Below are 14,220 nucleotides of genomic sequence, written 5' to 3' on the forward strand. Positions count from 1 at the left end.
TCTACAAGCCTTAATGAAGTATCAGAAATGTTAAATATAAGCTGTTAGCCATGAAAAAGTTGACCTACCCTCGCCAGTCCCAGTGTAAGCGTTTTTTGATTCTCAGACCCCTGTGATTCCAATCATATATACAGCCGATGTCTGAGTGCACGTGCTGCAGTAAGAGTATGTAGTTCATTCAGATCGTCGATACAACTATCGACCATTATGCTGTCTTCTTTATCTATACTATTTCTGATGTTCTAACATAAACGCAGAGCACAATAGAACCCGTCATGCGTGAATTACAAATGCACGTGCGCCTCAATGGAGCAGTTGGAGCTTATAGGAACCCGTCAAGTCAACGATACATACATATACCACTGGTATAAACACAAATGGTAAGTTTGATAAACGTGTAAAATCTTATGCATTGTTTCCACGCCCCGATCATCACAAGGTACATTGTATTACAAATATCAATAATGGGTTACAGCACAGGCTTTAGGCTCTATAGATATAAGTACACACTATATATCTGTAATAATGTAGCATAGAGGTGCACGTACACGGATTTCAGACCGGAGACACGTGGATGGGCGGGGCAGTTGTCAACTATCAACACAATTGCAATCTTCCTGCCTTGTGTTGTCACCTGTCTGTCCAGCTTCTGGACCCAGCGTGTGAATATATCTGACGTAACCCAGGCTTTCTTGTTAGCTTCATAGTCAACAGGGAGGTGTTTGACATGTTTGAAGCATCTGGGATTCTGAGACTTGCCAATGACGAGAAGTGGAGATTTGTCCGTACCGGTGTAACGTTGAAAATGGACCCCCGTTGAAAGCTGACCTCGGGTCATTTTTCAATGTTGAAAAATGACCCCGAAACCCGTTGAAAACTGAACATTCAGCGCACTTTTTTACACCGACCCGTTGAAAATAGACCCGTTGAAAAGTGACCCCATAAGAACTCGTATTTTACAAACAACACAACACGACACCACAAAACCACGAAACCACAACACATCTCACAACACATCACAGCATAACAACAAAACATTACACAACAACACATTACAACAACACACAACACAACCACGCAACACAATACAACACCACCCAAAAACAACACAGTAACACACAACAACACAACACAGGACAACATTACACAACACAACATCACACAACATAACACAACACAAAATCACACAACAAAACATCACACAACAACACAACACAACATCACACAACACAACCACACCACAACATACAACACAACAACAATACAACACCACCTAACAACACAACAATACACAGCAAACAACAACACCCGATAACAACACAACAACACAACATCACACAATAACACATAACAAAACACACATTACAACCATAACACACAACCACGCAACAACAATACAACACCACCCAAAAACAACACAACAACACAACACATGACAACATCACACAACACAACATCATACAACATAACACAACACAAAATCACACAACAAAACATCCCACAACAACACATCACACAACACAACAACACACAACCACAACACAACACATAACACAACAACAATACAACACACCACCTAGCAACACAACAATACACAACATAGCGCAACCAACGCATACACAAAAACAACATAAGTAACACCACTACACAAACTCGCGAACAACAACCTCCACACAACACAAGAAAATAAAAACACTACACACAACCACATAAAAATACAACATCACAAACAAAACCATACCGCAAGAACTCTACATAACTGATCCATACGCTAGCTTTATAATACCTGCTATTCTTGTATTGCAGGTAATAAAACCTATATTAACAAATACTGAATATCTTACATTCGTTAAAACGTCGATAAATATACATCAATACAAATTCATTTAGAAAAAAAATAAATACTTATCCATAAAATAAAGTTTAGTAACACTATCACAAACTGGTACTCTGAAGTGAACCCCCAAATGAGATACAAGCTTTCGCCCATATGCAGTTCCGACTAGGAATCCTATTCCTTTTTATTTTACTATCGCTTACCACAGTGTTATTTAGGCAATTCGCCTCAGGTCCTGAGAAACAATTATTATTCTACTCCGGGGTCGAACAAAAGGACTATTCGCATAAAATGAAAGTTTTGAATGGACGTAATATTCCATAATAAACATACAAGCTCCTTAATTAGTTTAATTGAAGCGTATTTGTTACGATGTAACTAACATATCACATAATTATCAATTAATATCGATGGTGATTACGAAATTAAATACCAGCATAGAAGACACCACACAACTACCGGTAGCTTAATTTTGGACTGGCGACTTACTGAGTTTTGTGCTTACAGTTATATTTGTGAAAGTACTTAGATTATATTTCCAACAGACAATCCGTTGAAAGTTTGCCAAGGCTCTATTTTTCAACGGCGTACTCTTTTCAACAGACCTGCAGTGGAGACATTGACCATTGACACCGTCAATTTATCAACGTGCATGTTCAATTTTCATCGGCCCATGCGGGGGTCCAGTTTTCAACGTTGAAAACTGACACCGAGGTCAATTTTCAACGGAGGTCCATTTTCAACGTTACACCGGCCGTCATATTGGCACACACCATGACGGTCACTCTATATATAGCTATCTTTACTCATTTTACCACCATGACACTTTGTGTCTTTGAATTCTAGTGTCTTATCAGGTAACATTCTAAAAAAACCAATCCCGTTTCATCGGCATTGTAGATGTTGTCTGGTTGATAGTCTCTTATAATAGACTGTAGCTTTTGCTGCCAATCGGCCATAGCAACGGAATCGACATCAACGGCGTTAGATTCACCACACACCTTTTTAAATGATAGGCCATGGCGTTCTTTAAATCTATCTAGCCAGCCAGTGGTGGAACATTCAAAGTCAGTGATGTTGAATTCGAACTGACTGGCAAATTCTTTGGCTTTTTCTTTGACCATGTCGCCTGATAACGGTATGTTTTTAGACCGTACATGCGCAAACCATGAAACCAAAGCAGATTCCAATTCGTTGATTAACAGTTTAGCCACCATACTAATGATGTAATGACGTGGCTTGTAAAAACAAAGCCCCGGGTATCGGCCATGCTCAGTAATTAACCTGATAACCTTGAGTAGACAACACAACCTGTCATAATCCCTATTGTTGCGAGACAAGTGTGTAGGTATGCCGCGGGGGCATCGGCGAACACCTGTGTAATGATCTATACAGGTAATTTTTTTGTTCGAATCATCGAGTGTCAATTACCTAGGATTCTTAACAAATGGCCCGTGAAAAAAGTTCGATACATCGAGAACTTCGATTCATACATAGGTTTGTTAGTAATGTTATATAGTGAAGAAATGCGGGACTAGACAAAAAGTTCGATACAGCGAGAAATTCGTTTTATCGAAGTTCGAATCATCGAGGTTTGACTGTATATCTAAAGAGCCCAAAGCCTATGGTTACACGGTATGTGCATTTTATATATGCACTTTATGGCCCGGCATAACCTTTATATCGCAATAGTTTTAGAAAAAAACTGACCTAAAATACACAGAAACGTCTGTTGATGTGTATATTCAATTTAGCAGTAATTACAATTAATGACAAAAGTTGAAAATTTCATCAGCGAGATAGGATTTGTATCACTATAAACCGACTCATTCTTGTAGAACGGCACTGTGAGGCGTCTTTACCCTGGTCAAGACACACCATAAAACACCATTTGGTGTCTAGTATTTAGTGCTAAATTCTGCAGCTAGTTCTGCTTAAGCTTCTGCATAGCGCTTATAATTATCTGCAGAGATCTGCGGTGGCACTGTAGCACCTTTGAACGGATACTAAAAGGGCGTCGGTGTTATTCAGTATAAAATCGAGCCAGGCCAATGTTTATGACTGTCCATCTCTCCAAAAAGGTCAAATACTCACAGCTAGGGTCTAACCATTGTAAATCTTTACGTCAAGCAAAAACAACCAAGTTAATTTTTACTAATTCTGGAAATAGAAGTAGTTGATGTTTTAGCAATGGAAGCAGTTATTGGAAGAGGAAGTGGCATTCCCTATGAAGTGCATTAGACATAATCTGTTTCGAAATATCAACAAATTAAGATACGTGTAATTGTTAATTAGACGGTTTGGTATAGATGTTACACATGTGCGTTTTAAAACGCGCAGATGATCTAACAGCTGTCTGGATTTTCCCCAATTGAACACCGTGCGGGTTTTAATGAAAAGATGCAAACAAAACGATCATTTTAAGATAATTTAATGTAAAAAAATTAACATAAAGTGATAGTATAGTATTATAATATTGGAGCATACACTGATACTATTGTTATCATCAATTCCTGGTCCACGTATCCATAAGAAATCTAATTAAATAAACCATGAACCAGGAAAGTGAAAACCACCAGCAAAGATTATAAACGCCAATGTCTGGAGAATACCCATAAATTGTAGGAAGCCGGCTATTTTCGTACGAATTATATTTTCACGATTTTGCAGACTTTGGCGTGTTTGCGAAAATGTGACATGTGAAATGATTAGAAAGTGATATAAATTGTCGCAGTTAGATAGCGAAACTTACATTATTAAGTGAAAATCGTGAATTGTTTTACATTGTACTTCTATAAGCATGCACTTGTACATATATTTGAACATGAATGGAGTACATCGTTTCTCACTTTCAATAAGTACATGTACATGCAAAACATATACAACATGATATCAATATAAAAATAAATATCTCTTTCATTATTATGAGGTCTACTTTAGCCGAAGTAAGACTAAGCTTAAGAAGTCCAGGTAAGTTTGGAGTCTAAATTTCATCTGTAAATATATTAAAACGATCGTTTTGACCATTCACAATCTTGAGATTCCACTCTGTACAACACTTCCATGCTAGTCAGTTAGAATGTGTGTATTTCACTTGTGTATCCTTAATTGGCACAGGGGATTGCCTCACTCTTCTTCGGAAAGATATTGGACGTAATAAATTCTGCAGCTTCAAGAACAGTTCTTGGCAATATTGAGGCAAAGACAATGTCCGTCACAGTATAAACATGGCGCATTTGTACTGGCTATTAAACTGAAATGCATAAGAACGAGAGCAAAAATTAGAAAATAATGAAATATTTAGATATATTTGAAAAAATACATCGGACACTTTTTGTTTTATTACATCTTTATATATTATGCTAGAAATCGTAAAATTTTCGGCAATGGTTTCTCTAGGTTTGACAAGCAAGAATTATCCATAACATCACTAGAATATGATGTCATTTCTTGTTTTCATCATTTTTATTTATTCTTCAACGATACATATAAAGAAGACTTCGTTTCTGTCCTCATAAATTTATCGGAGTAGTTTCTGATCCTATTGTCCAACCATTCCCGCTATTACAAGCAGGCACAATATGTAAAAAGTTCCAGAAACTACCCACATGATCAGCACTCATCCTTTTGGTACAAAGTGATGGTTTGTATAAATCATCTAAAATATTGACGCAATAGTTGGCCACTTAGTTAGATCTTATTACTCGCAACATAGGTTGTATAAAAACATTATAAGTGACCTTATTTGCTAAAATGTTATCTCTAGAAAGCTTGCTTGCTATTGAAGAATTTCAATCATAGCAATAATTGACTTCCTGTGCGGAACCCATGTAGCAGCACAACTTTACCTATAAGATGCTTATTATTTTTCGTACTTCGAGCAATTGAACCCAAAACCGTCAAAAATGTATATGTATAATACTTATGGTTGCAATATACTACATTGACCTTGCACTTGATACTTGCGGTAGCTTAGGACCTTGACCTCTTACGTCACACTAACGATAGCTAATACTTACGGTAGCTTAGGACCTTGACCTTGTACGTCACACTAACGATAGCTAATACTTACGGTAGCTTAGGACCTTGACCTTGCCGCTGTTGTAGCCAGTCCACACCTGCTGGTCAGTATGGACGGCGATTGACCAGGGAATATCCTCGTCCGTGTGAAGGATCTTTAGTAGATGACCTTCTCCGTCTATTAGCTGTATAGAACAACTGTACAGTTCGGAGATGAGAAGGTTATTGGCCGAGTCGTACTGGACATCCTGCGGACAGAACTGGACAGTCTCTTTACCATAGTAGCGTTTGGAGGCCGGTATTATCCTACCGTCCCCGAAGAATCGGAATTTGAGACGAAGATGTTTGTCCAGAATGACAAGATGGCTAGTCTCATACTCGGTTCGGTTGATAACGGCTATATCACCGGAAGTAGTACTTGCAGCAACTCTCGAAGGTTTAATGAACAACCTCTTCCGGTATCCGTCGTACTCAGCCTCCGCCATTTTGTAACCTTTGACGGTATATTTAGCGATCTTTCTGGTGCTGAAAGCAGCTACAGAATAACTCCATTTCTCCACTAGACTAATCACCAGGTTTCCCTCGGTCGTAAGACATATTGCACGCGGCGACAATCTCTCCAGATGGAAAAGTGTCTTTGGAGGTCCGCTCGGCTGTACCTCTCGTATTGTATGACTGTCGGGACAACTAACCACTATCCGTCCTTCCGCGGTGTTAGCGATACATGCTATAGCGGTATCGAAGTGGACTGTCTGTTTCACATCACCAGTTCTGGAGACCAGTTTTATCTCATTCATTCTTTCAAGACGTATCCAGCATTCGTCAGGCGATGCAAGTGATGGACAAATAAAACAGATTCCAAAGGATGAAGTCGTCTGCTCGAATGCTGACGTGACTGTCGTGTCACGAACATTATATTCGCCACTTTGTTTCCGTCTCTTTGCATTCTCGTTTTCGTCGTCTGTCTCGTAATCGTTGCGGGTACGCTGAAGTTGACCATCGTGTGTCTGAATTTGAATATCTCCGAATATTTCCCTAAGGTTTCCAACAGTGCCTGCTCCGTGCGCAAAAACAACGGCTTTTGGTGACTTTACGGGAATCGTATGTCTTTTATACTGGTTGTTCCGATGATATTTTTCGGTCTCGATGATTTGAGGAAAGTTCTTCGATTCCAATGCTGTTCGGATAATATCGCGAGACTTTGTCGCCTTTAACAGTTCCGCGTCCAGTCTGACTTTGATTTCGGCCATGTCGTGTTCATTGTCATTGTGAAGCCTTTCACAAATAAACATGAGTTGGTTTGTATACTGACTTACAGCATCGTGAATGTCTTTTCCACGTCGCTGAATTTTGTCGGCAACCTCTTTAGACTGAGCACGGTTCCCTTCGCTAATATCATGCAGTTTCGCCATGTCGGCTTGAAGAGATAAAACGACATCTTCCGTTTCTTTGAGATTTTGGAGCAGCGTTTTCATCCGTTCTCTCCCAACTTCCTCTATTTCGCGAAAGATGTGACCAGAATGATCAAGTTTCGTACATTCGTCGTAAACGAGCTGGTCGCTACAAGAGAAGCAAACCCTTACAAGAGGGCCCTCATCTCGGCTGCAACTCATGATTCAGGATGACTTCAAACAAAGTTTTAAATGTTACGCGTCACATAAGCACATATACAAGTATATATCCTTTTGAATTATATGTACGTGTACTGGTTGTGATAAGCGCTTAGAACGTCTACAATTATGCCCAGTCGACATTAAGTTATTAGTACGTGTTATGAAAAGATAAATGGTTTAGGGTTAAATTTGGGTCGATATTAGATCGTATTAGATAAAGCTGGCATATATTTTATTGGGCTGGTCTCAAAAGTTTGCATTATTCATTATTAAAATTTCAATGGATGTCTATAGCCGATTAATGTGATAGCTACGGTGGCGCTAGGGAGAAATATACAATATACATATTTGTACGTTATTGTATAGAGATCATTAAAGATACTGCATGTTATTGTGTATTTAGATTTTGAACTTCAGTCGGCAAATATAAATTCATTTTGTCTTATTTTCAAAATTTATAGTATTTAAATGATTCTGAAGGTTGTTGGCATCCTAATAATAGACAGGGTCATTTGCAGTATGATGCGAGTGTGAAGTGTGTGTGTGTTTTGGGAGACTGCAGTATGTCCATATGGTGACTCTTTGCGATAGCGGAACTCTTGTCACTTTTTATAGCGCTATCTCACTGAAGAATATCGTTAGAGGTTAATACTTCAGTGACAGGAACTTTTGATATGAAACCAAGAAATTGTGTATTAAAATGGCTTTAATAGGAAATATAACTCTCGTACAGATCACAGGCACGTGTATATAGGTAAGTAATAGTATAGAGATCAAATTTCAAGATCTACGATACGTGTTATATATCTTAATATCTAAGATTTTAACTTGGCTGTTAATTACAACATGTTACAAGCTTGTGATATAGACACACCAACATCGCTAAACATCAATCATGCAGTTTTGAGTTTTGTTGCTTGGAAAAAACTGTTGACAATGCAGATAATTTTATACACAAACTTTATAAATTGCTGTTTATTTGTCTTATCGGCAATTGCATATGGTATGCGTTGCATATTTTTATTGGTCAGTAGTCGTTGCACTCGAAAGTTGCATTGCACAGGTGACATAATATACAGGTATTCTCATTAACACACACGTTTCTCTACCGTTATATTAGGCAGGCTTAAGGCGTGGCCTTTATATGGAGACTTAGATTAAAATGAACTTAAAATAAATACGGCACCTGTAGGTTGTCATACGGGCCATAGGTTTATATCGAATTCGCCTCCCAAGGAGTATACAGTATCCTACAGGTGTATAGTTATAGACAGAATGGTCCGGGGTGTATACACAGGGTCGGGGTACCCCAATACACATAGTCTATGTACGGTAATTAATATTATATATATAAAGGTAACCTATCTTTAAGCACCTTAACCCAATTTTTTACATGATCACACAGGGACTTGTAAAGCATATCCACCTGAAGGGCCTACATATATATTACTGCCACAGGGCCTTGTTTCATCGACACTCATTAACTTAAAAGGCCTGCTACTTTTCAGAAACAAAGAAAAAGGTTTCTTAAAAACAATTATAACACAAGAAAAATTCTACCGATAACATTAGATGAGGTTAGTACACCAGACAAATACAAGATTTCCTGTGTAAACTATATGTGTTAACAGGGAAGGTACTGGGCCATTTAGGAATTCAAGCGTTACAGAAATTTTCGGTTAGGGAACTTTCCTTAACTTTTGTAATGCTTTTTTATGGATAATTTTAAGTTAAGGGATATTGATGAAACTTGATATGGAGGCCATTACGTGAAGATGATCAATTATAAGTTTGTATACTATTCTAATAACATTACAATTTATCAAAGTTCGCGCAATTTTGAGAAAAAATTGTTTTCATATTTCTTAAAATTTATTTGCCAGGGAAGCATGGTTTCTGTAATAATGTGTGTTATACAATTAGTGACTTTTCCTTGTGTGACGTGTCCATGGTTATTAGTGAGCACAGGGATCTGAGAATTAGTTACAGCGTATATGTATGTAATTTTGGACCGACCAGAATGCCCATTGACCATATTAAACATTTTAGGGGCCATAACTCGGTAAAATCACATTCTACTACGTGACATAGTACTACGGTGTTAAGTACTATTGGAACACGATTTTACCAATTTATACCACTAAAACATCTAAAATGGCATATGGTCACTGTGGGGCCAAATTAATTTCTTTAGGCCTACACTATATCTAAGTCTCAGATCCCTTTGGTACAAGCTTGTTTGCCTCATTGCATGTGGCCTAAACCAAAGGTCATAGTTATTTTATTTAGAAACCCTGGTAGCTTTTAAGCTTAGATGAAGTAAAATAACAGAACTCTCCGTGAACGAAGGTCAATATTGACAATTGCTAAAAAGGCATTACACCAGAAATGAAAAATGGATCTTGATTATGTTTGTTTTAAGTGAATTCTACATTCTGTGTCCGGCGGAGATGCTATGACTCCAAAACCATTTAACGCTTGATACGTTCTGTCAAACTATCAAGCTAATGTGCTACACTTACTAGGTGTGCCTTAGCGTTGATAACCTTCCATTTTCGACATTATTTCTGTTACCATGGAAACTTAAAATCACTTTCTGTTACCATGGAAACTTAAAAACACCAAATTACCGTTTCCTTTCGTTTGTGGCTGCCATAACTCCGATACTATTCAATTTTCTGTATATATCAAGCACCAAGGTTGTGCCGTTTACTCTTGGGGACCTCTCCCATTTTCAATATTTACTCTATTTCTAGCACAAGTCACCAATATCTATCTAGAAAATATACAATACTGCTGATCAAGGGGATTCAGATACTGCCATGCATTTTGACACCTTGTTGATTTTAATTTACAAAGCTCTCTGTATAACACATTTTGTCATTATATACACATTGTATTGCAAGAAGGGACATGTACAGTGGTCACTTTGTAACAGTGTCCAAAATTCTATTAATAACTCTTCAAATCAGAATCAAACAATTTCATGACTTCCAAGTCATTGGTTGTAGAGATTTCTCTCTGGATGTTCTTGACCACCAAGACTTTGACCACTAATTATAAGACCTTGCTCATCCTTAAATGAATATATACATGTTACATGTAGCTGTAACGAAACAGAAAAAGGATATTTTTTTCTGCTTGAAATTTGCAATAAATTAGTCTTTGCACATATTTAAAACACAACAAACAAACAAAACTAACTTTAGACATTGTCTTTTTATTCAAATATACAATATTTGTCCCTAATTTCAGGAACAGTCCCTTACTATATAAATAAATTGCTTACACAAGATCATTGCCTAATAGACCATCTCTTTACAAAAATATGAACTGATAGCATGTTATTTCATGTTAAGATTTTTTTAACATATTTTGTCCTTTGACCTCAAAACATATTCAAGGTCATTTATTTGAACAAAGTTGATAAACTTTTACCTAGGATACTAAAGAGATTTTAATCTCTCTGCCCATTTACTTTATATATACTTACACCCATATGGATACCAGAAGCTTGCATATAACATTGTTTTGCCAGCCAATGTTTAGGTGCATGGAACATTGAATTTGTATACTATGTTTGAATTCTCATTTGACTTCTCCATCCGTACATCTGACATTAGATGTGTCATCTGTAACATCACTTGTACTTTTGTCTTCTTTAAGGTCACAGCTTTCACTTATGACCCCATCCTTTTCATTGCTGACAACTTCACTCTTTTTATCTACAACATCATTGTCTTTGAAGCCGGTGTCAACAACCTCACAACATTCCTCTTTAGCATCAATTTCTGTCAATTTTTTGTCCACAGATTCACTTCTTTCATCTACTATATCATCGTCTTTACAGCTGCTGTCAACAACTTCGTTGCTCTGATCCGTGACCTCATTGTCTTTACAATCAGAGGCAGTTGGCTCTTTCTCCACAGTGGACTTTTTATTTTCGAGATCTGTTTTCTGTTCCTTTGCCTCCACTGGTGGTGATCGCACCACTTCTACCAAATTGTATTTCCGAAACTTGAAAAAGTCACGTACAATGGCTAAACAACAAACATTTCCGATTACTTCAACAATAACCACCACGTCTGGATTGTCGAAGTTGACGCTATGAAGGGGGTTCAATGTTTTTATAATTTGTCCTATAATTGTTTGAGAACTTGTTCTAGCAATGTCATTACTATTGTTATTTCTAGCTTTGAAGGTCACCGAATATTTCAAACCCACACCAAATGGTGTTTGAAATTCCTTAACTAAAAGTTTCTCTGCCAAATCTTTTAGGTCTTTTTGATATGCTCTACATGTTCCAGCAATTGGGAGAAATCGTAGAGCATATCGTGTCTTTTGGACGCGAGTTTTAGCCAGGTCTGAGAAGATGGTATGTGCTAACTCATTCGGGTCTGGTAGCGAAGTTTTAATGAACAGACAGTTATGGGCCTTTGTTTGAACACTTTGGAACCGACGTTGTGAAGAGGATATGGTTGTTTTGATGGCCTTGACCTCTTTCTGTAGTGCTGCGGCAATATCTTCTTCTTCATCCTCATCACTAGTTACATCTGGACCTCCTTCATCAGGAGCAGCCTCTTCTTTTGGTACCTGTGTCAAGTAAATCAAGAAAAATCACAGAATATCAAAAGCACATAAAGTAACCAACTTCATTGGATAAATCTTTGAAAGAGAAATATATCAATCAGTAATCAGCTACAAAGGCCCGGTCAAAAGATTAACACATCTGTTATTTTAATAAAATGCCATTAACTTATCAATTTTTCAAATCTAATTCTGATCAAGAGCATCCAAGAGACAAAAGATAAGATCATCTTCATTAATAAGTAGTCTTTCAACACAGAGCCAAAAAAGTGTTAAAATTGGCCATTTAGGATTCATAAGAAATTGGGTTTTATGAAACAGATAGTGTTTATATAGAGAAGGCTCCTCAGGTTGGTTTTATTGTAGATGATCATGACAGATACATCCTATACGTCTGAATTACCTCTTCAGGTCCATAGATTTCTGTGGCGTACTCGTTGAGAAGGCTGTATGCCTCACGGACCGCATCCTTTTCATGACTGTTACAGGTGAGAAGGAAGCCGCGGATGTCTGACTCTAGTCTGTTGACCTTCCGTTTGTTCTGCTGAGAACATTTCAGGTAGTAGGACTTAGGTCGCTTCTTACCCTTCTTTCCAGCATTTCCACTCATAATTGATCAGTTATATAAACCTAGAGAAAAATAATGAGATCAATGGGCAGATAAAATACCATTTCTGTATTAAAGATATGCAATTCTGATTTTTTTTAAGGAATCTACATGTACATGTTCAATCTAATGTTTATAGCAAATTATTTTAATCAATCACATGTTACTATTACATGTACAATTACTCCAACAATGTTAGAGGTGTAGCACGACGAGACACTTTTGGAACATTACGTCGTGTCGACAGTCAGCAAAGTAACGTCCAATTAAAAAAAACGGCTGACCAGTCGACTCTCATGTTATGGGAGTAATGTACAATGTACATTCACATGTGCTTGAAATTTTCGCTGTAAAATATATACTATTCACAATCAATAAGTAAGCATATTCTGATTGATTTTCAAGCACCCGTGTTATTGGCTGATTACATTACAGACGTCTGCTTCTTGTTTTGGAAATAAATAGCCTACTTACCAACTGACAAGTAGATTACAGGTGTAGTACAAAATGTACATAACTGTTTATCATTACATTACAAATGGGGAATAAAGAATTCAAGTAAGATATATCCTTAACAAATCGCGACTTATCCGTCTAACCACAGCTGACAATATGTGAAAAGTTGAACCGCTGGACTCTACCTTCTTTGAGATCAAGAAAGCATGGATGCAAAACAATCTAGAAAGAGTTATTTCCCCGGAAGTGAACAACGACAAAACCGAAAGTAATACTAAATACAGTCTCTGACATCTCTGATGTGTCTGGTAGTGCCCGGTAAACCACCACTTGACGTTGTTCGTTCTATGCAAGGATTCTAAACATTGTCAACTTCTTCTCAACAAGTATAATTTACCAAGTGGCTATAAGATTAATCAAGAAACTAAGATGAGGCATAAAAACAACATTTTATTAATCTCTTTTAAATCAGAACATCAACATTTTGATCAGATTTACTTCCCTTCGTTTCACTCCGTCAGCTAAAATGAAGTTGAAAATAGCCTAAAAATAATACATATTATATAGTTGTCAACATTTAAACAAAATATCATACGAAAAGGTCAAATTTAAGACTTATTTTTTACATCCTCGATACTCCAGGGGTTACTATAACTGACGTTATATCCACCCTTGGAGTATCCCATTGTAAACCTGAAGAAAGATTTCCTTTGAAGACTTCAAAGAGAAAGGAGAATGACGCCAACTTCAAAACCACATCATTATACATATGTACGAGTATGTAGTCCGCTAAACCTTCCTATTTTATTAGGCTATTTCCCCCCCCCTATATAACGTTATTGAAAAAAGCCTAATGATATACATGTAGATAGGTTTTATTTATCGGACTAATGTCTATGTACGGCTGTTTTGATGTACACCAAAGGACTAAATTACCTGTCCTGTTGCCTCCACATTTTACAATGACATAGTCCGGTAGGGGTGGATATAACGTCAGTTATATACATGTAGTTACCCTTAGAGTATCGAGAATTATATTTTATAACGCGGGTCGTCTTATTTTTCCCGCCGTCGTCCTAAATACCGCGCGTTAGTTCATT

The 14,220-nt window shown here is 37.3% G+C and overlaps 2 protein-coding genes across 3 annotated transcripts; both read right to left on the reverse strand.

The window, feature by feature from the left end:
• Positions 1-4,252: 4,252 nt before the first annotated feature.
• Positions 4,253-7,610, reverse strand: LOC138323673 (uncharacterized). The gene is made up of 2 exons (XM_069268449.1): positions 5,910-7,610; positions 4,253-5,090 (listed from the first exon to the last, which is right to left on the reverse strand). The coding sequence occupies exons 1-2, from the start codon at positions 7,468-7,470 to the stop codon at positions 5,086-5,088; spliced, it is 1,566 nt and encodes a 521-aa protein (XP_069124550.1). The 5' UTR covers positions 7,471-7,610; the 3' UTR covers positions 4,253-5,085.
• A 3,060-nt stretch (positions 7,611-10,670) lies between these two features.
• Positions 10,671-13,376, reverse strand: LOC138323674 (THUMP domain-containing protein 1-like). Of its 2 annotated transcripts, none has more exons than XM_069268451.1 (3): positions 13,306-13,376; positions 12,461-12,687; positions 10,671-12,063 (listed from the first exon to the last, which is right to left on the reverse strand). In XM_069268451.1, the coding sequence occupies exons 2-3, from the start codon at positions 12,665-12,667 to the stop codon at positions 11,059-11,061; spliced, it is 1,212 nt and encodes a 403-aa protein (XP_069124552.1). In that variant the 5' UTR covers positions 12,668-12,687; positions 13,306-13,376; the 3' UTR covers positions 10,671-11,058. The 2 variants fall into 2 exon arrangements, with proteins under 2 accessions (XP_069124552.1, XP_069124551.1); XM_069268450.1 differs by lacking the exon at positions 13,306-13,376 and adding an exon at positions 13,139-13,295.
• Positions 13,377-14,220: the final 844 nt, after the last annotated feature.

The sequence above is a fragment of the Argopecten irradians genome, chromosome 5 (genome assembly GCF_041381155.1).
Source record: "Argopecten irradians isolate NY chromosome 5, Ai_NY, whole genome shotgun sequence".
NCBI classification, from domain to species: Eukaryota; Metazoa; Mollusca; class Bivalvia; order Pectinida; family Pectinidae; genus Argopecten; species Argopecten irradians.